The sequence below is a fragment of the Antechinus flavipes genome, chromosome 2, assembly GCF_016432865.1.
Source record: "Antechinus flavipes isolate AdamAnt ecotype Samford, QLD, Australia chromosome 2, AdamAnt_v2, whole genome shotgun sequence".
In the NCBI taxonomy this organism is placed as follows: Eukaryota; Metazoa; Chordata; class Mammalia; order Dasyuromorphia; family Dasyuridae; genus Antechinus; species Antechinus flavipes.
In genome coordinates, this window is record NC_067399.1 from 91,585,682 (window position 1) to 91,609,212 (window position 23,531).

Here is a 23,531-nt window from a genome sequence, read left to right on the forward strand (position 1 = left end):
TCTGTAGATTTTTTCATTTCAACAATTAACGCATTAATTAAGCTTCTGTTATACTCCAAAAAAAATGAAAATTAACTACTTCTGTATCCAAGTAGTTGATAACAGGAGCTACTAAAAAGAGGAAATTCTAATAGAAGATGAATGGTATGCTGACACATGAATATGATATGAAGAAAAATATGGTTAGGGCTAATGAGAGATGGAGACAAAGTACTATGAGAAATCTGAGGAGGGAGATATTGTTGTTCTACCAGGGAGGTCAGAGAAATTTCCTGGAAGGAGCCATTTTCACAACTTTGTGTCACATGACCTATTTTCCTTAAAGTGTGCAGAGGGAAATTCAAATTTCCCTCCATCTAAGTAATGCTGCTTTTTCTCCTAGGAAGTCAAAAACACTTATTTAAAAAATCAAAGATTTTGTTGCGATCATCTGGCCACATATCAGACATGTAGATTTAACATATGAACACAAGAGGGCACTAATGGTTAAGTTATATGGTTACATGGCTACCCTAGAATACCAAAAGGAATTGTGATGGGTGTTCTCTCCATCTAAACATTTTGCAAACTTTGCCTGTCTTACAACATCATCTTAATGAGTTGCAATAGTTTCTCCTCTGTCACCTGCTATGTTTCTGGTGATGAAGGTCCCTGAACTCAGCTAGTTGAATTCCTAAATAATAGTTATTCAGTCTATTCCTGAGCTCCAGCTAAACCCTTTTCAGCTTGATGGGACCTAAAGAGTTCACATAGTGCTCACATACTTAATAAACCTAGCACCAGGAGACATCATGTAAACCAGCTTCTCCCTCCTCACCCCCATCTCCTGTTCTACCCCAAATATAATAGATACACTATTAAGTTTAATCTAATTGTCAATATTTTCCCCACTGCTTTCTTAAGTCTAGACAATCAATGAGGGGAAAAAAAAATCAAGCCCTGATTTGTAGTGTCTGCAGATTTCTAAAGCTCAAACTGAATATTTAACAAATTGCAAACTGGTATAAGCTGTCTCCTCTGAATCTTAGAGATCTATATTTGCCTGTACCTACCCTTCCTTTTCTTTTTAATTCACAATCAAAGAATCAAATATTTTGTAAATCCAGGCTTGTGTCAGTCCCTTTTCTAGGTGTTGGGAATACAGAGAAAAAAGTGAAAGAAAGGAAAGCTTATATTCTATCAGGGAGACAGCAATACATATCTATGTATATGTATATCCAAGACATCACCTACATGATGGCTTTTTTTTTTTTCAAGAAAAAAGGATAAACAGCAATATATTCATATATCAAAAATCTTCATAATATATTCTATTCATATGTATGTGAATGTATATGAACGAAAATAAATAGAAAATAGTTAAATATGAGACAGAGAAGGGACTAATAACTGGGAATGCTTGGGAAAGCCTTCCCAATTGTGGCACTTGACCTGCCTCTCCAAGGAAAAGAAGAATTTTCAGAAGTGAAAAAGAAGAGCCTTCTAAGCATGAGAGATGGAGTACTTTGTGTGAGGAACAGAGAGAAAGCCAGTTTGTCTGGACCACAAAAACCTGAATTGATGGGTTTGTTAACAGGTAGGGCATTGTAAAGGGGAGAAAGGCAGCTCTTTCTGAAAGGAGTTAAGAGAGCTAATGTCTGCTTCCATTAGCCAGCAATCACATCTAATTATCCAGGGGGGATGACAATACTATGTGCAGACAGCACAGCTGAAGTATTAGAGCATATACAAGGAGTTTATTAAAAAATAATTGAATTTCTTGAGATGACCCCCAGTGAGAATGTGAGAGGCAGTAGTGGCTTTCTTTTTCTAAGAAACCAGACCTGAAGTGTCCCCAGGGCAACTGGCATCTTGGTTTTCCTCTCCAAACTGGGTATGACATCTCCTTCCCTTAGGCCAGTGACCCAGTCATTCATGGAGAGCAGGTGGCCCGGTGCATGCCATTTTGTTTGGCTTCTGCTCAGCTCCTGTATTAACCCTTGGTGAGCAGCATTTGAGCCGTCCATCCAGATGGATAATTTGAGAGTAAAACAAGGAAAGTAATTTCTAGAGTCGCAAAATTTTAGAGTCGAATAGACTAAAGGGGCCCCGTAATCCAACTCTTAGTCAAAAAGGAATGCCTGCTTTTGTCATGATAATAATAACAATAAACAAATATTTACATAATGCCTACAATGTATCAGGCACTGTGCTAAGTGTTTACAATTATTATTTCATTTGCTCCTCATAACAACCTCGAGAAGTAGCTACTGTTACTATTCTCATTTTATAATTAAGGAAACTAAGACAAAGATAAGTGATTTGCCCAGGATTACACAGCTAGGAAGTGTCTGGGGATGGATTGGAACTCAGGTATTCCTAATCCGGGATTGGGTCCTCTGTTCACCCGGTCGCTGTCTCTGTCTCTGTCTCTCTGTCTCTCTCTCTCTGTCTCTCTCTCTCTCTGTCTCTGTCTCTCCCTGTCTGTCTCTGTCTGTCTGTCTGTCTGCCTCTCTCTCTCTCTCTCTCACACACACACACACACACACACACACACACACACACACACACACACACAATTTCTCTCTGTCTCTGTCTGTCTCTCCCTTTTCCCACCCCTCTTTCCCTCTTTTCATCCCTCTCTGTCCTCCCCTCTCCCTACTTTCATCATCATCTCTCTGTGTGTCCTACCCTCTGGATGCCTCACTTTCTCCTCCTGAGCCATCTGGGTACAAGTGGCAAGATGTAGTTCAGGAAGACATAGTTGATTATGGGGCACTGAATCAAGAATCTTTAACATTCTAGTTGCCTTCAATAATGTCCTTCAAATACGGCATATAGAACTTTTCAGGGCAGAACATTTGGAAATCCTCATTCCTGGAAGCTATGACTCTTACCCAAGCCAAGATCACAATAGCTATTTTGACTATTTCATAATGAATTGCAATGTAATTGAATCACAAAAGATTTTTTTTAATCTCCAGACAAACTAATGTCCTTCATTCGGTGAGACTGACTTCAAGTATTAAACTATATATTCATTTCAACCTACTAGATTCAGCCCAATTCTCTAGCATGTTGTTTCTTTGTTTTTTGGAAGGTGACTCTCAACTCTTTTCCTGTGTGTTATTTTACTTCCTAGCTTTGTGTCATTTGCAAATTTTAGAAGCATGTCATTGATACCTTTATCCAAGTCACTGATAAAATTATTAAACAGCATAGAACCAAGGACAGGCTCTTTCATTCCATTTGAGATCTTTGGAAACACACATTAGTCCATTAAGTCAAATTAATTCTTTGCACCTGTCAATCCAACCAATTTCAAATCCAATTGTATTACTTGAAACTTGATCCTTTCTGTATTTTGGCCTCCTGGTGGACCAGTTCAATTTTACGTTCTCTTCTGCTGTTGAATGCTTTGTAGCAATACTACTACTACTACTACTGCTGCTGCTGCTGCTGCTGCTGCTACTACTACTACTACTACTACTACTACTACACTAATAACAACAACAACAACAACAATCAGAAGCAAAATTTATAAAGCTCTCACTATGTGCCAGACACTGTGCAAAGCACTTTATAAATGTTATTTCATGTGTTTAACACAATCCTGGGAGGTAGGAACTATTATTATCTTATGCTCTATTTTTTTTTAATTTACAGTTACAATCTAGCTACACTAGCCCATATTAGTTATTGACTGTTCCTCTCACATGATACTACATCTCTTACCTCTGAATTTTTGCTCTGGCTGTTCATTGTGCCTAGAATATTTTCCCTCCTAAATCTTCAACTTTTAAACTCCCTGGCTTCCTTTAAGATTTAGGCCTAGTTTGAAAAATCTACAATTTAAAAATTCACCAGTTAGTGTTTCTCCTTTAGGTGGCTTTTTCTGCTTTTCCTCAGTATTAGTGTTATCTCTTCCAAGGTTATTATATTCCATCTACTTTGGATTTATCTTGCATGGTCTGACTTATAAATATTGTTTTCCCTATGAGGTGCTTAATAAAAGTTGATTGATTTTTTTTGGCTGAAGCAATTGAGATTAAGTGACTTGCCCAGGTCACTCAGCTAGGAAGTGTTAAGTGTCTGAGACCATATTTGAACTCAGGTACTCCTGACTTCAGGGTTGGTGCTCTATCCACTGCACCACCTAGCTGCCCCTGATTGATTCTTTGTATTTGATTTAATTTGATTGATTTGATTCTAGTACTTAGATGAGTGTTTTCTACAAAGTAAATGCTTAGTATGTTATTATTGATTATTTTTTCATTTTTAAAAATAATAAATCCAAAACATAATATAAATATTTTAATGAAAAAAGTGTATTTCTTTAAAACAAAATGGTGAAAAGAAGATTAGCATGTTTTTTATAGAAAATCTCTTTTATGTTTGTCAATTGAATCTCCTATCTGCTTCTATTGTGATTCATTGTTTTGGTTGAAATATAAGAAAAATCTAGTTTCATACATATACGTGGTTGAAAATAATAGGCAAATAATGTCTTAGTATTATTATGAAAATCATTTTAACTTCATGAATCTTCAGAAAATATCTCTAGGACTCCCAAGAATCCATATACCCATAGTTTGACCACGATTTCCTTGGATGCATCCTTAGTTGAGTTGCTAATTTCAGATCCATCATTTATATAACTCATTTCTCTATTCAATGGAGATGCTGTGGTTAGAAATCCTCCTCCTGGCAGAAGAGATGGTAACTCTCTTTAATCAGTATTTTCATTCAATGGAGCTTTCTTCAGTTTCATCAATCCAGTCCTTTTTCTCAGCCAAGACTGCACCAGAAGATACAAAGACTTATGCTTAAGAACAGGTACATCCTTTGTCTTCTTCTTAAGCACATCTCTTAACTCCTTTTCTTCTAAGTAAAGTGCTTACTAAATGCTTTTTTATTCATTCATTCATTTCTTCTGAAGCCTTCTTTAACTTTAAAAACATGTTTCCTTAACTTTTCTTGACTTCTTGGATGTGAACTATTACTGTCTTCCCTAGTATCTTTTCATTCTACTCCCAACCAACTTAGAAATCCATTTCAGAATTTCTTGTAACCCCTTGGCTAAGGAATATCTTCCCATATTGCCATTTCCCCCAACAGGAAAGGGATTGAGAGACTCTGGGATAAGGAAATCACTTTAACCTTAACCCAGCAGTCCCTCTGCTCTATACAGAAAAGCAATTGCTGTGCTGGCTAGAGAAGGTCCTGTAACCTTTCTGCCAGTAACATATCACAACCTGGTCTCTTTCTCAGACCTCTCTAAACACAGATAAGACAAGCATATTCATTTATATTCATAGTGCTGACTACCTGTGGTGATTTTCTTCTTTTAAATATAATATATGTAATGCCAGAGAAACTGAGGCAGGAGAGAGATTAGAGAGTTTTTAATATTTTATTTAATGGGAGAGTAAGATTGACTGGACAGGACTCTCGTCTCAAATTGTCCAGCCAGACAGAGATAAAGATATACTGGGACCAAGGAATTCATGTTGGTCCCAGGTCTGGAGGAGACTATCATCTCAAAGAATCCAGCGTCCAGCATCCACAGCCAGCCGCCATTCTCCAGCAATGAATGGAGAATCTCTAACCTTTATATACCTTTTAGAGACAAAGAAGAGGGAAAAAGAGCGGGGAAAAGCCCAGCTGGAAAAGGCTATGATAAAGATGAAAGTGAAATATCTTGGAATACTTTAAGGGATGTTGTAAATTTCTCAAGGACAGAAGATAATCAGGAAGTCTACTCTCTTGTTTATCTTACTTGGGCTAACAATTTATATCCTTAGACTAATTGGTCCTCAGCCTTCATGGACCAGAGGGAGATTTACAGCTTAGGGGAGTAATTAGGGAGACTGAGACAAGGGAAACTTGTACAAGGAAACTGAGTCAGGACAGTTAAAGAAAACTGTGGCATAACATTCCACACTCTCTTTCCTAAATATTCAAACCTTTGAATCTTAGCATCTTCCTCTAGATACCCAGGAGGTCTTTGACCCACCTTATGTAAAGCAAATGAGCCAAAAACAAAACTAGAAAAATGTAAGGACTCATATGGCAAGAGCAAGTCTCTCCCTGATAACCCCAGAGTTAACAGCTGTACAAAGGCTCCCTTGTTGTAAGCATGTCAGGTCCTCTACAGTTCTGGAGCACCATCTCAGCCAGAGAATCCAGTTTGAGATGGACAGTTAGATCTGTGGTCATTTGTGCACTTAACTGTCTCTGCTTACAGATCAGCAGGACCAAGGGCTCAAGCCCATTCAGAGGAGCAGATCTCTCCAGGGGAGAAGGATGAGGCTGTAGTAGCTCCACCCGTCCCCACCCAGAGAAACAGGCAGGGCTGCTATTAGAATATAGATTTCTGAGCAGATTATGCACAGTTAGACCATCAAGGCAGGCAAACTCCAAACTTTTTAGGTGCCTCATGCCAAACTTCAAGGTCCTTTGAAATGCTGAAATACTTAATGAACTGGGGTTACAGGAATGGAAAAATAGATCAGAGAGATTGCCAGTCCCAGGACAGGTGTCTGATTTCTAAAACTTTTCTAAAAAAAAATAATCCCCCAAACTGAGTCTGCCAGGGCACTTTTAACAAAATAAGGGATTCTAAAACTAAAGCATCCAAATTCAATCTGAACTAGTGAGATAGGGGGTGAGACAGAAATGCCTAAGACAAAATAGGAGCTAGGGGTTCCCATTCTTTTTTGGTATTGAAAAAAAATATACCAGTTTCCCCAATGTTCTATCTCTTCCTCCCCCCCTTTTTTTTTTCTTCTCACGGAAAGGAATTATCAAATGACCATTCCCCATATAAATTCCAAGAGCAAATCAAAATCCCTATACATAACAGACTAATACAGTAGCATTTCCTAAAAAGCCCTCAAACATAACAGCAATAATCACACAATTGTAACAAATCCCATCCCAAATCTTAAACACACAGTAATAGATGATCCAGGCAAGGTTTAACAGTCAGTCATCAACCATTCCCAAAGTCCCTCATATCAGTCCAAAGTACAGTAGATTCAGGGTCTAGTCCATGGCTCTCATCCAAAAAAAACTGCTGTTTCAGGCTGTGAAGTGATAGGAGGCTCTCATTCCTTGCAGAGTGGGTGCGTCATGCTGACAATCAAAGCTGATCAAAGCTGATCCAGGTTCCAGAAGCAAGCCAATATCTGTAATTTGACCAAAATCTAGAGCAAAAACACAGATCTAGCAAATAAAGATTAGATCAGTCTCAGATAGAAAGACACAGTTCACCAGACTGCTGCAAAATATGAGGAGGCCAAAATAAATTGGCCAGCAGTTTCCTATGTGAAGAGATGAGTTTGCTTTACAGGCCACGCAAACGGGTGCAGTCCCAAGTTGTAACATCAGTGAGGTCTCACAGACCCCTGTTAATTGTCCTCTTATTATGTAGAAACCTTAAAGAACAAAACACAAATATCCAGTAACAGACAGATGACCAGGTGAAATAGTTGCCCAAGCATTTAGGATACAATGATTACATATAACCAGACTGAAAATAACAAGTCATAACATAATAGAATTGCATTAACAGTTTCTATTGACCATTGCTCTGATCAGAGAGATCAGTTACAAAAGGAAAAATGCAAGAACATAACTATAACATAACATAAGCAGTTGAGTTTTAACAGCTTATCAATCAATTGTCCCAGTAACTGTCAGAGGGTGGAGCTTTAGAACTCCCAAATAGCATTAACTAATTAACTCTAAGCCCAAAAAACTTTTACCTCCAATAACAGATATCATTAATCGAATTTCTGATAACTCCTAAACAAACATTTACCCTAACCTTATAGTAATAACAGAAAGTAATTTCGTCTCAATAAGTTCACAACTTAGAACAATGATCATATCTGGGTAGATGTTACATGAGTGAACATTATACATACAAATCATTTTGCTTTTAAAACACCTAATACATAGAAAAATATCCCAAACTGCATATTGTCCATAACAGAAACATTTTCAAAAGGACAAAGAAAAAACTATTATGTTCAGAGGCCCTTTAAATAACCTCAGGATGACCAAATACAATCAATTTAAACTTATACAAAAGACCCAATTCCACATAAAAGAATTCAAGAAGGTTTTTTTAACATAGCAATTAAACTTTTAGAAATATTCGGACCAAAGTATGGATCACATTTATGACCATATTCCTCAACCAAGAAAATATTTATGTATCAAGAAACAAATATTCAATCAATTTAACCTAAAAGTATGTCCTTAAAAATCAGTTTGCTGAACTGGCTGTAATCAGATAAGAAAAAAAAGCGGCAGGAACATACTTAAGAGGGGTGAGGGGAGGAGAGGATTCCACATGGCCACCCTTCCCCCACTCCTGCCCCCTAGAAAAAAACTTCCCTCAGGTTCCCCATTCAAATTTCCTAATGGGGATCCTTTTCAAGATTTAACCCATCAGTTTCCCAATATCAGGTTTCTTCCCAAATTCACCCATTTCCAACTTTCTCTTTCCCCCTGACTACATACTTAAACAATCTCCTTAAAGAACTTTCTTATCAGATGCTCCTTTGGTAAAGTAGCAGAAGGCAGTGGGAGTGGGTGGCTCCCTCCCCCATCTCTTTACCTACTCCCAAGTCTTTCACCTTCCTTAAATCATGCAAACCTCTAATTGCCCCTACTAATCAGTCTTTCCTAAATCACCTGCATTCCTCTTTCCTTTTCCCTTCAAAAACCTGTAAGATTCATACTATAGTGAATAGTCCAAACCTCCAAAAACCCACACATGTCCAGCAGAGCTGGTTTTAAAGTATAACTTATGTTAACAAATAACTCAATATATTTCAGAAGGTAACAAACTGAATCAAATTAATACAGCTGTTTTTTAAAGTTTTTTTTTTTTTTTTTTTTTTTTGTTTCTTTTACCACATTCCTTCTAACAGCTATTAGCTTCTTATCTCCAGAGCTTTTTATTGCCCAGGCCAGGCTGACCTTGAATTTTATTGCTCTTTACTCCAGTAGGCTTTTCCTTACTCACAAATTAGTACAACAGGTTAAAAGTTTTAAAATCACAAGCAAATTTTCAAACAACCAATTCCCAAATTTCTTAATCATTGTTCTTAAACTTAACAAAGCTTTTAAATCAGCAAAAACAGGTTAGGGGCTGTATTTTAACTTTCCGAAATTCCAAATCCCTTTCAATCCTTTCTCTCACTTTTCTCCCTCCGTCTCACAGGCTGCTGCAGTCAGCCAGAGACAGAGAGAGAGAGAGAGAAAGATTTTTCAAGCTTCTTGATATTCGCTAAGCCTGCACACAGAGGCTGAATCCTTATCTCTTACAAGTTTGCTAACTTTTAACACAGACACACACAGACAGACATGGAGCTCCGTTTTAGTAAGCATAGTTGCAACGATGTTCTTAAAAATTTTTCCAACCAATAAAACAGACAAATCACACAGAACATAGAACACACATCACACAGACTACACAGTTACAACATTAAACAAACATATAACACATAACATATACCCAGAGGATATTTCCCAGCGTCCCAGAAAATACCCGTCTCAGAATTTTTAAACCCGTCGGTATTTATTCTGAGACTACAGGTTGCTAGCAACAGACCAGACCAGAACCAGAACCAGAACCAGATGGTACCCCAAAAGGTACCCAGACAGACTTACTCTCCCAAATGCCGAATCGATTCCGTTGTCCACTGTAGGCCAGACTGAGACGGAAGAACTGCTTCCTTTTCTATCCAGAGTGCTGATCTTTCCCAAGGAACAGACCCAGGTCCTGAGCCCAGGCCTAGGTGGAGACGGAGAGGTCTCCAATCTCTAATCCAGTTCTCAGTTTCTATTATCTCGGGGGAACCTCCAAAATGTAATGCCAGAGAAACTGAGGCAGGAGAGAGATTAGAGAGTTTTTAATATTTTATTTAATGGGAGAGTAAGATTGACTGGACAGGACTCTCGTCTCAAATTGTCCAGCCAGACAGAGATAAAGATATACTGGGACCAAGGAATTCATGTTGGTCCCAGGTCTGGAGGAGACTATCATCTCAAAGAATCCAGCGTCCAGCATCCACAGCCAGCCGCCATTCTCCAGCAATGAATGGAGAATCTCTAACCTTTATATACCTTTTAGAGACAAAGAAGAGGGAAAAAGAGCGGGGAAAAGCCCAGCTGGAAAAGGCTATGATAAAGATGAAAGTGAAATATCTTGGAATACTTTAAGGGATGTTGTAAATTTCTCAAGGACAGAAGATAATCAGGAAGTCTACTCTCTTGTTTATCTTACTTGGGCTAACAATTTATATCCTTAGACTAATTGGTCCTCAGCCTTCATGGACCAGAGGGAGATTTACAGCTTAGGGGAGTAATTAGGGAGACTGAGACAAGGGAAACTTGTACAAGGAAACTGAGTCAGGACAGTTAAAGAAAACTGTGGCATAACAATATAAGATGATGGTTCTCTCTGGGGGAGAAGGTTTCTCGAGGAAGGTTTTCTGGAGGCAGCCTTAGTATCAGTTCAGATCAATAATTACCCTAAATGTAGCTATCTGGTAAAAATACAAATGTTTATTTCTCCTTCCAAGTCTTGTCTCTTTCCTTGGGCCCGGATAGCTAGATTCTTAGAGATCTATCTCTCTGTTTGGTTCTAAGAGCTCCCTCCCAATGCTTCCAAATCCAAAGGTTTGTCCTTCAGCCTCTGCCTCTGCTTTCTTCAGCCTCCAGCCAGCACAAAGATAAATCTGTCTCTCTTGCCTTCTGAAGTAATTTTCTCCTGGCTCTAGCTCAACTCTGACTTGCGGCTTCTTCTGACTTGACACTCTCCTCTGCTTGTAATTTGGCTGAATTCTGTCTGAGAGCCTCTGTCTGAACCTTATATATGAGAGAGAGGAATTGTGGGATATGAGAGAGAGGGATTATGGGTTTCTCCCATAGTGCTCTCTGGCCCTAAGAGCTTCAAGGGAGGTGGAATTCACAAAGTTACAAAATTTACTTTGTGAATCTCCCATACTTGTGAACTCCAATGAGTAAAGGTGTAAGCACAAGCATTGTATTAATTAGTTCTACTTAGTACCTTGTTTCAGGTTCTGGCCCAAAACATCTTCTTGTAAGAACAGATCAATAATCTATCAACTCTGATGAGTTAGCAGTTTGTAAAGATTCCAACATCTACCATTTAGGGGGCAGTATGATATTTCCTCATTTATCCAGTAAGTATATGGACACAAATTTCTGCACAGCTGGCCAGCTCTACTGGGAATCAGTAATCAAAGAAAAAGAAATTTGAGGGCTTGCTCATACAAAATGTTGAGGACCGTCTAAAATAAGATGCAGTTTAAGAAAAACATAAAACAGTCCATTTTCATTTACAAAAAATATAGTGTAAAATGAGCATGCAAAGAAAGAGCTAGCAGGTAGATGAGTTTGGGTCAAAAGGAAAGAATACTAGTCTGGGAGTCAGGAGATTTGGGTTGAGTCTCAGTTGTGACTAAGGTTATGATTTGGGGGAGATCATTTATCTTTGTGAACATCAGATGTTCCCTCTTCTGTAAAATTGTGATTTTAGCTTTTCAAAGCTAAATTTTAGCTTTACAAAGTACTTCATTCACAATAAAACTTTGAGGTGGGTAAAATGAGTAGGATTAGGGTCATTTTAACAAGGAAAGAACGTAACCAGTGATAATGATAATGATATCTTTTCCTTGGGGGTTTAAGGTTTACAAACCACTTTATGAGTATTCCATTTGATCCTCTTAGCAACTTCTTTTGTAAATGAGAAAAGTGAATCTGAAAGAGATCAGGGAATTTATCTTAAGTCACACAGCCAATAAGTATCTGAGAACAGATTCAAAACCAGGTCCCTTTATTCCAAGTCAGATGTTATATTTGCTGCTCACTCATTGAGTCTTCTAGTTCTGACATTTTATATTTCAAGAAGTTGAAATATTCCGTCAGATTTCTTTCCTTAGAGAGATGGGAGGCTATGAATGTGGAGGCTATATTCTCAGAAGAGATTAGTTGGTTTTGAGTAACTATTTTCTTGTCTATAAGCGAAGAATATATTAGATTGTGTGTGTGTGTGTGTGTGTGTGTGTGTGTGTGTGTGTGTGGAGAGAAAGAGAGACAGAGAGAGACAGAGAGAGAGAAAAGAAAAATATAGTCTGTTATATACAGAATATAATGTGGTATGGGAAAGGGGAATGTGAAGTATTTTAGGAAATCTCATTGATTTAAAAACAAAAATATCAATGAAATAAATGAGACCTGGGTTAAATCAATTTGCCATCACATCCTTTAGATTGGAAGTTCCTTGAGGGCAGGGGGAGTGTATTTTGTATCCCCAGTACTTAGCACAGTTCCTGGCACATAGTAGGCACTTAATTAAATGCTTATTGAATGATTAGGAGGAATGTTAGACATTATTCCAGTCCCCTCATTTTATAGGTACAGAAACCGATGATGATAGAAGTTAAGAGTAAGTCAATAAAAGTCACAAAGCTTATTTCCTATATGCTGATCACTGGCTTTTTCCCTGAGCCTCAGTTTTCTCACTGGTGTAATGAAGTATAATAAAATTTGCATTCCATATTTGAGAGGAGCAAAAAGAAGAAGGCAGGGTTAGCTTTATGGAAGAGATGAGTATGGAAGGGATAAAAAACAAATCAATTTTCCTGTGGAAGATGATACTCACTCGTCTTCCTGAAGCTCATGAGGGATTATTGTAATTATTATTGTGTTGTGTTTCTTTTATTTTTTTTCTGGGAAGCATGTGAATTTGATCCTTAATGTCTCCTTTCAGTCTGCAAGATGAATGTACATCGGCGCTGTGAAACAAATGTCGCACCCAACTGTGGGGTTGATGCAAGGGGGATTGCCAAAGTGCTGGCTGACCTGGGAGTCACTCCAGACAAAATCACCAACAGTGGCCAGAGGAGGAAAAAGGTAAATTTGGTGCTGCTCTGAGCCTTTTCAAGGCTGATGCCTTTCCCTTGTAGTGAATAGGAAAATGGGACTTAGGAAACCCCCTTATTCTAGGCTCAGAGATTTACAACATTTATTTGAAATAAGTCTGGTTTTTAAAAAAGGAGGAAAGAAAGAATATTTCACCATATGCTTGTCTTGTTGTCTTATTTTTCACTGGTGTGAAGCAAAGTTTGTCAAGAAACAATCTAAGCTTAAAGAGCAGACTTTGAAATTTCCTCCAGGAGAAAGGGAAGAAAACCTACCATTAAAACCCATGCCCTCAGATTGGCATAAGATCAGCATTAGGGGATGGAATCCACCAGTGGCATTGCAATAATGAGGATAAATGTCAAAAACAAAACAAACAAACCCCCAAAGCCCAGAACAACATACTTTTCTAGAGGGGAAGGAAAATAGAAACAGGATAGTGTCGGAATGCAGCTATCCATGGACATGGTCAAAATTCCATGACATGAAACATCTGTGTATTTTTCCAGAGAAACCAATCCATGAGTATGAAATTCTAAATGCAGTAGGAAAAGATCCCTTTGTTAGTTATACTTCAGAGGAATGTGTATATCCATACATACATATATACCTATTATGGATATATGTATGCATTACATAGATTATGTACATTTATATTTATTTAAACTTTAATAGCTTAAAACTGTAGCAAGATTTTTGGAACATTATATAGTCATATATACATGCATGTATATCTATATACACACATAATATGCATGTATAGGTACATATATGCCATATGCATCACACATCAACATTATATGTTATAACATGTGTGTATGTATATGACAGATTCATAGTATATATTTTTTTCACTAATCAGGGCCCACTGATGTAAGTTGTTCTCCCAAGGCTATAGCAGCAATTTTGTGTCCGAGGTCTTCTCCAACCTTGGCTTCCTGCCTAGAAGTTTTCAGAAATCTTTGAAAAGCTGGTTATGAGAAAAGTGGAAGCAAGTTAATTGAACTATAAATCTTGGTATAGGGAAGTGATTTCCTTCAGCCAGTCCTTTCAAATACTTTATCATGCTGGCTCTGGGCAGAAAATTAAGAGGATTTCCATCTAACTTTCCAGAATAATTTACACTAGTACCATTTTTATAGCCCAGAAGAAAGAAAGCATGTCCAAGGGACTGAACTTGACCAGAAAAGCAAGATAATCCCCAATCTCTTCTTAATTATTAGAGCTTACTTAAAGGGACCATTCATTTCCCAGACAACATCTGGCAGTAGATGCTGCCTGACCTCTTTCCACAGTGACTCTTAAAAATGTTTTGACCTTTGGCTGTGGAAGGATCGATACCTTTTGCCTTCCTTCCTAAAACATGTTTTCCAATTTTTTTTTCTTTTAAAAAGTATTGTTGCAAAAGCTAAATGGAAAATGCCACTCTTGCTGGGAAATTGCTACATGTTTAACTATGATCTATTCTTTGCAAACTTCTCATTTCAATATCCATCAACAGGAATGGGGCTGGATTCAAGTCCCAAGGAGCAGGAGTCAGAAGTTATTATGTCAACCAGTATATATTTTGAATCAATTTTTTTCAGTTATCAAGCATTTTCCCCCTTTCTCTCACTTTCCCTTCTTCTCTCCCCAACAAAATGAAAAGAAAACCAAGAAAAAACCTATTGTCAGAAATATAAATAATCCAAAAAATCAAATTTCTATGCTGGTCATATTTAAAACTATGTATTTCATTCTGTACTGTGATTCTATCATCTCTCTGTCTGGAAATGGTTAATATGTTTCATCGTCTTATCTCTGGAATCATGATTTATTATTATAAGAATCAGAATTAACTATTCAGAATTGTTTACTTTTTTCAATGATGATGTCACTTATTGTGTTGATTCTTCTCACTTCACTCTCCATCAGTCTGTATGAGATTTCCCATATTTCTTTGAAACCATACCTTTCATCATTTCTTACAGCACAGAGGTCTTCTGTTATATTCCTTTGTTTTAATTTATTCACCAAGTACCTGAGTTATAAACTCTCTTTAGTTTCCATTTGCTCACCATCACAAAAAGATAAATGAAATTTTTATTTATACAAATTACCAAATTAGCTATTTACATAAATTGAAATTTATATAAATTAGATAAATAAATATTTTTGTACATATACAATTTTTTCTAGGCAATATATTCTTCGTGTGTGTGTGTGTGTGTGTGTGTATGTATGTATGTATGTGTGTGTGTGTGTATTGCCCAGTGAGGCAACTGGGGTTAAGTGATTTCCCTAGGGTCACACAGCCAGTAAGTATTAAATGTCTGAGGTCAGTTTTGAACTCAGGTCTTCCTGAGGGCTAGTGCACCATCTAGCTGTCCCTCCTGGCAGTATATTCTTTCTTTCTTTTTTTTTTTTTTTTTTGGTACGTAAATCTTTTGATCCATCATTTTTTCCCCTTTTTATTCATAGAACAATTGTACATATATGAAATTCAACATCCTCCACAACTGCTTTGGTGTAGCTGTTGTATTTGAACCTTAGCTATAATAATTATTGACTTAAGACTTGAATTGAAAGCAATCACTTTGGTTTTCTTGGACATTTCAAAGTCAAAATAAGTTCACATCTTGAAAAGCTACTGGAATAGCTACAAGTAATGATGACCGTAGCTTGTGGGAATGTTAGGTTAAAGCCAATTATAACCTGAATTGACCTGACGGCACTGGACTGCCTAGCTGAACTCTCCATGTTCAGTTTTTTTTTTTTTAATAACTTTTTATTGATAGAACCTATGCCAGGGTAATTTTTTACAACATTATCCCTTGCACTCATTTCTGTTCCGATTTTTCCCCTCCCTCCCTCCTGGCAGTATATTCTTAAGGCCATAGTCAGATGAATGTCTAGAATGGAAATAAGAACAAAGTAGAATCTTTCACTAAAGACTTCCTTTTTTCCCCTTTCTTGTGCCAGAAATAATATAACAAAATAATCTTATTATTGATTAAAATAAGTATAAAAATGACATTAAAAACACAGATATCTGCATAACTCTAGTATCCCTCCAGGATCTGAGGTTCAGCCAAATATCCTGAGTTATTGTAATACCTGTTGGAAAGAAGCCAGCATGGATCATTTTAGCTATTGACATCACCAAAAATAAGGGCTTATGATTATGATATTTTTACCACTTGAATTTCATTGAATGCAAACACCAAAAAATAGTTTAGTCTTCTTGTTTTGTGTTATTTTCAGAATGATTGGCATAACTCAACTTAGCATGAGAGATTAGGGGTAAAAAGAAAAAGTGTTCCTGTAGTATGGAACACTAGGTAGCTTCTCAGTTCCTGAGTTTTGACTCCCCAATTGATGGGTCTCTCCTTAGTCCAGTTCTTTGTCACCACAAAATGAACTGCTATAAATATTTTTGTCCATATGGGTCCTTTCCCTCTTTCCTTGATCTCTTTGAGGTATACTGACACACATATCTGACAATACTTGTGTTATCCTGGGCAGGTCATTTAAGACTCTTAGCGCTCTAGGCAACCTCTTAGAATATAAATTTCCGAGAAGGTACTAACTTGCTTTGGCAGAAGGACTTTGCTCATCCTAAAATTCTCTATATCAATAATTTCATGGATCTAATTCTTTTCCCTATCCTAAGTACCGACCTCACAAATCTATTATGAGGATTAAATGAATTCCTGGTCTTGAACTATTTTGTAAATTTCTGTATATAAGCTAGCTATTACAGTATAAATAATCAACAAAATAAAATTATTTTATTTAAATTAAATACATAATTTTGATAAAATTTAAGTAAATTAATAAAAAATTAATAGTATGAAGTAGTATAAAATTATGGCCAAATGAATAAATAGATCATGTTCTAGGAATTCAGAGAGAGGATAGAAATCACTTCTAACCTAGGGAATCTGGGAAGACTTCACAGAGCAAACTGATTTGAAATTGATTTCAAAGGATGGATGGGATCAAAATAATCAGAGAATCATACAAATACTTGGAAATACCTCTCCTCTCCTTTCCTCTCCTCTTCTCTCTTTTTCTCTTCTCTTCTCCTTTCCTCTCCTTCCCTCTGTTTTTCCTTTCCTTCCTTTTCTCTCTTTTCTATCCCTCTCTCCTCTCCTCTCCTTTCCTCTGTTTCTCCATATCTCTCTGTTGTGTTTCTGTCTCTCTGTGTGTGTATCTCTCTCTCTCTCTCTCTCCTTAAGGAGAGCAAAAGCCTTTTGAGATCACAGCCTTTAAAGTAAATTATGATTTGGAAAGCATACTGTCTTTCAGAAGCCTCTTGGTTGATTTGGGACCAGAGACCTCCCAGCTAACCATGTGTTTGTCTCTGTGTCTGTGCGTCTATGCGTCTATGTTCTCAGCTAATTGCAGGTGCTGAGTCTCAGCAGCCAGTCCCTGGGAGCTCCCCATCTGAAGAAGATCGATCCAAGTCAGCACCCACCTCCCCTTGTGATCAAGGTGAGAAGCTGTGATGTTCTCCCTTCAGTTTCACATTGTACTTTTGGGATGCTAGCTGTTCTAATCCTTTTTTCAAAAAGGTGCTTGGCATATAGAGTAGGATCTCAGTAAGTGGTACATTTAATTGATTGTGATTTGGAAACCTAAACCCTATTTCCTCAAACAAAGTAAGCTTCTGAGGAAGATCTCCATATTCCCCTTTCTCATTCAGTCATTCAACAGTGATTTCTGAGACTTCCTGTGTACAAGGAACTGAATTATGAAGCCCTTCCTGAGTGATTGTGCCTTTTCTAAAGTTCTTCTGTAGCAGTATAGAGAAGCAAAACATCCTCCAGGTTTATGGTCCTTTCCTTTATATCTCTTCTTTCTCTTCTCCTATGACTAATGGGCTATGGGTACAACCACTTTGCCCATCTGTAACCTTTCCTCCCACCATCTGTATCCATTTTCCACCAAATTTCCTATGTCTGGGTACCTCCTCATCACCAGACCATCCCATTCTTTTTCATTGTAACTTTTTATCTTGGAATTAGAATTGGAATAGACTAAGGATGGAGGGAGGTGGAGAATCACGAGTCTGAGTATCTTCAGCATATGTGGTTGTGGGAACCATGTTAGGCTACAATAGGGAGGTTAGCTTCCATCTTGATCAGTTTTCAACATTCAGTTTGGAATTCACAGAGGACCATAGGCTTTATAGCTGGAAGAGATCCTCAAGTTTGCCTCTTTGAACTAGAACATGAATTCAAGTCTTCTGATTCCACATTTCTTTCCATTTCCATTCCACTCTTGTTGTTTATAAATTCACGAGGACTTGACTTATCAGGATGCTATGGTTTCAGTAGGCTTGGGATTGTTAAATATTCAAATATCATAGAAGTGACATTTATTCATTCATCTAATTCATTCAATCACATGCTTACTGTTCTTGTTGTTTTATGTCATCAGGGAAGTGATGTCATGTCATGTCATGTTATCCAAATGAACTGGATTTAAGTGAGGGAGGTCTGTGCAGAGCCACCTGCCTCATTTTCCCCTTTAGAGCCAACTGGGTTCAGTGGCCAGATATAGATCAGGATGACTGGAGATGGCCCTGGGTGCAATGGGAGACTTTGGCCTTTTCAAGCTAAAGTCTCAGTATGGCGATGATAAGTCAGTGATTAAGGCTAGGTAAGAAATGAGACAGAAAGTGTACTCTTTTACCTACTCAAAAAATATGTCTATCAGGAGGGGAAGACCCTCAGAGTTTCTGACCAAAACAATTGCTATTGGCATTCAGTCTGAGGCTATCGTGGACAAAACAAAAATCAGGCAGGCTTGGCCAATCAATGAGAGCCAGATTTAGATTTAAGACTTGTTCTTTAAGAAAAGAAATCTAGAACCAGATCCCAAAAGATGAAGCTAGCTGTGTTGCTCAGTGGGACAGCTCCTTCTCATAGAGGTTGTTGGTTGTCCTTCATTTTTGGAGACAGCCATGACATCAGGGAAGTGATGCTGTGACATACAAGTGAATTGGATTTGAGTGAGTGAGGGCTGGGCAAGGTCACTTGCTTCACTTTGTCCTCCAAAACTACCAGGTTCATTTATTTTTATTTATCTTTTTTTCTATCTATCTATTTCTGACTAGGTAAAAAGGCCATTTTTGCCTCATTTCTTTCTTACTTAACTTTAATCATTGAATGGGCAGTTAAGATCCATCAAAGACCTTAGCTAATAAAGACCAAGACTACTGTGTAGCAAGAACACAGTTGAATACTGGAAACTCTAGAAGTTTAGATGAGATACTGGTCCTGCCCTCATAGTGCTTAAGGGAAGTTTTTTTTCTCAATAATATTACAATAACATTCACTTTTTGCCTTTTCAAATCACTGTCCTTTATTTCTTTTCTCATTAGTCTGTGAGATAAGCAGGGCCAATGGTTCATTACTGTTCCCATTATACAGATCAGGACACTAGAGCCCATATAGGGGAAGGGAATTAAGAGTCATATATTGAGCAAAAGTGAGAGTGTAGCCTAGCCTCAGGATAGATCCTATGGATGTGATTATTTATATTTATATTATTTATAACCTTACCTTACCTTAGCTTCTAATGAGAAACTAATTTTAACTTGCTAACCAAAAGGAAATGAATTAGTTCTTCCTTCAGTGCTGGGGAATACCAGGAAATGAAGGCCTTGGAAGACTGAAGATAATTTTTAATTTAATAAATACTATACCTGGGGCTTTGGCATGAATGAGTGATCTCTGGGTGATGTGGATGTTATCATATGACTTTTATAAGATATCCTCAAGAGAAGCCTCAGGGTATATTGAAGAGATGGCACAATTTAGTCAGAAGACTTGGGATGAGAAAGTTGCTCTGCTGCTTGCTAACTCTGGGACTATCAACATATTACTTCATCTCTATAAATAAAGAGGTTGGACCTGTTCTTAGGGTTTTTTTTTAATGTTATGGATGCTTTTGGCAATCTAATAAAACATAAAGACTCCTTAGAATAATGTCCCCAAATACATAAAATAATGTACATAATATTATAAAGGAAATCTGCCATTTTGAAATATAATTATCAAAAAAAATTTTTAAAGGAAGTTCACAAACCTTTAGATTAAGAACTTCTGGGATAGGTAATTTCTTTTTTTTTTTAAATAACTTTTTATTGATAGAGCCCATACCAAGGTAATTTTTTACAGCATTATCCCTTGCATTCGCTTCTGTTCCGATTTTTCCCCTCCCTCCCTCCACCTCCTCCCCCAGATGGCAAGCAATCCTTTACATGTTGAATAGGTTACAGTATATCCTGCTTACAATATATGTGTGCAGAACCGAACAGTTTTCTTGTTGCACAGGGAGAATTGAATTCAGAAGGTATAAATAACCCGGGAAGAAAAACAAAATGCAAACAGTTTCTATTCATTTCCCAGTGTTCTTTCTTTGGGTGTAGCTGCTTCTATGGGACAGGTAATTTCTAAGGTCCCTCTCAGCTTTCTGTGAGTTGAATTCACGAATGAGTTCCTAGAACCAATCTATGCTTTTATTTTTAAAAATCATTTATAATCATAAGGGAGTATTTTGGGTAGGTAAGAAATATGAGATGTGATTGTGAGGATTGGGCTAATTTACTATATGACTCTGGACAAGATACTTTGGTTCTGAGGTTCACTTTTCTCATCTGTCAGATGAAAATATTCCTATCTACCTGGTTAAGGTGAAGATAGAGAGGAAAAATAGAACTGAATAATAAAAGTAGTAGTTTACATGCCAGTCATTCTTAATCTCACACCTTATCCTAAATTAATGAAATATCACCTTCCAAAAGCTATTCAGGCTTCAGCATTTAACACTGAGCTTGTTCCATGTGTTCTCTGGGAGATTTTCTTTGGGAGACTTGCTTTTGTGTGACAGTAAGAAGAGGTTAACTCAGATTCATTTGGAGACAGGAAACTATGGGTTCAGGGAGGACTATCACTTTAATGAGAGGCATTCTTTTGTCCTCAACCCCACATACCAAGGGTATCCAGAAGCATCATGGTTTAGTGGAAGAGTCTTGGGTTTGAAGCCCAGCTGAATCACTTAGAGCTGTGTAACTTTGCAAAAGTCACACCTTCCTTGGGCTTCAGTTTCCTCATCTTTAAAATGGGGGCATTGGATGAGATAATCTCTAAGTCTCTTCTAGTGCTTACATTTTATGACCTATACTTACAGAACCAATTTCTGTGTTCTGATGTATCCATGTAGGTACATTCTAATTTCTTCAATAGACCCTGATGATTTCCAAATCAACAGGATAAATTCTAGGGGAAAAGCAAGCAAACAATTTTTTATCTACTCGTTTAGACCTTTGGATGAAAAGCCACAGATCCTTTCACCTGAGGGGTATCTTGCAGAAGTAAAGCCTTATCTTAATTTCAAAGGGTTAATAATTCTATCTACCCCATCCAGTAATCCTATTTATTTATAGATATATTTTGAAATCAGATTATGCTGAAGATGTCCATTTCTGCACAGTCTAGTGTGTGCCTTTAGTTAATAAGTAGCTAATGATAAAGCTTCTTCAAATAGAAAAGGTCAAAGGATTAACTAGTGTTATCATACACATATAATACACGTCATATATTCTAACAGAGAGAGAAAGACCATTTGTTCTTGCAAAATCTTCTAAATGTGTGGAAGGATTCCTACCGTGTCTGAGATAATCTTCCATATGTCCAAACATACTTGGGGAGGATTCTATTGTTTGTTAATCATAAGTCATTGCTCATCTTCCAGAGAAGTCCTTATTGTTAAATAAATAATTAGGGTAAATTCAGGAATAGAGCAAAACAAAGTTATTGAGATGATACCTCTTTAAGAATAGGAATATCAGCTTTAATTTGCTGTTCTTAGTAATCATGGATATTCTTGTCACTATTTTTAGATCCTAGAATAGGATCTGCTAAGCTTGTTACTTTGGGGTTGTCACAAGGCTCTGAGGTCTACCTGGAGGCTCATCACCTGAAGGCTCTTCTTATAGAGGGTATCACACGAGGCTCTCTATGAAATGTGATACTGTCTAATGCTCCTGTGCATTGTGAATGTAGGGTCTAAACAAATCAACAGGTAGAACACTGTGGGTCTATGGCAAGGTTTGAGGAAAGAGTAAGAAAGGAGATCTGGAGAATGGAAGAGGGAGGGAGCAAAGGAAAAAATTTGAACATTTGAAGGAAAAGGAGGCCAGTGGAATTCTCTGCCTAATTCCATAATTTTTCACCCTTGTTTTCAGAAATCAAAGAACTTGAAAACAACATTAGAAAGGCCTTGTCATTTGACAACCGAGGGGAGGAACACCGGGCGGCATCATCAACAGATGGTCAACTGGCCAGCCCCGGAGAGAATGGCGAGGTCCGACAGAGCCAGACGAAGCGGATGGGCCTGGAAGAGTTCAACTTCATCAAGGTGTTAGGCAAAGGAAGCTTTGGGAAGGTATGTGGTGTCAGTGATTCCTATGAGTTTGCTTAACTAGGTGTTCAATTTAGTTCAACAAGCATTTATTAGGGACTCACTGTATTCAAGGCATTATTGCTTCATTTATATTCTCTAATGTTGGGTTACCTGGGTTCAAATAGGTCTTGTGAAGTTTCCTTCCTATTATAGCCAGCTGGATAATCTTAGTCACATCATGTAAACTAATCTGCAAAATGAGGAATTAATTCTTTTCTTCTCTTAACCCTTAAAGGTTTTTTTGTTTTTGTGTCTGTCTGTTTTAGTAATGGTCAAATGAGATAAATGATATAAAAACATTTTGGGAAGTTAAAGAATGTATGTGTATGGAGAGACAGGCAGAGAGAGAGAAATAAAGAGAATATATATATATATGTATATACACACATACCTATTTACAACACATACATATACATATACACATGTGTATATGTATGTGTGTATGTGTGCATAGACAGAGAATATGTGTGTGTATTCTTACACACATATACACACACATACACACACACATATATATATGGGTATGTGTATATATGTTAATGTATATACACACACACAAACATATTCTGGTCTTTTCTCCTTTTTTTTCCTTCACCAATATCTCTTCATCCTTTCTTATCTTCTATTCCTCCTTTTTTTGTTTAGTCTGAGGTCTTGCTTTTAATTCATTACAAAATTTTTTAAAATGTACTGTATAAATTATGATTATCTCTTAAAAGTGGATCTACCTGACAAGCCTAAATCAATGTTAGCTTCATTTTGTCTACATCAGAGCATATGTATCACCTATTTCCCCCTTCTTTCTATGTTGGGTTGATTACTGTGTGTGAACCATGTTACAAAGTGAGATCCTTTTCTTTTGTGGGCTTGTGGTTTAAAGTAAATTAAAAACAATCTAATTTATAAGGGAAATAGAGTCTGCCAGATGCCTTCAACACTGCTCTCTGCATACTAAGAATACTAATAATCCAAAGCTCTTAAAGGAAGGAGAGGAATAGTGTCCACATGTTGGGTAGATAATCTATGGAGGATTAATGGAAAGACATGAACAGGAATCCTGTGAGCATGTGGAAGGATTGTGATTTGCAGTAGGGGAAGGATTGCTCACAGGGATGAGACCATGGGTCTAT

General features: G+C 37.3%; 1 protein-coding gene across 2 annotated transcripts in view; it reads left to right on the forward strand.

Moving 5' to 3' along the window:
• The window catches only part of PRKCE (protein kinase C epsilon), a 664,873-nt gene that overhangs the window by 421,420 nt on the left and 219,922 nt on the right, over positions 1-23,531 (forward strand). For both annotated transcript variants that reach the window (XM_051975204.1, XM_051975203.1), the window contains exons 7-9: positions 12,794-12,936; positions 17,325-17,421; positions 22,184-22,383. In XM_051975204.1, the coding sequence (XP_051831164.1) occupies positions 12,794-12,936; positions 17,325-17,421; positions 22,184-22,383 (440 nt within the window). The remainder of the gene's footprint in view (positions 1-12,793; positions 12,937-17,324; positions 17,422-22,183; positions 22,384-23,531) is intronic.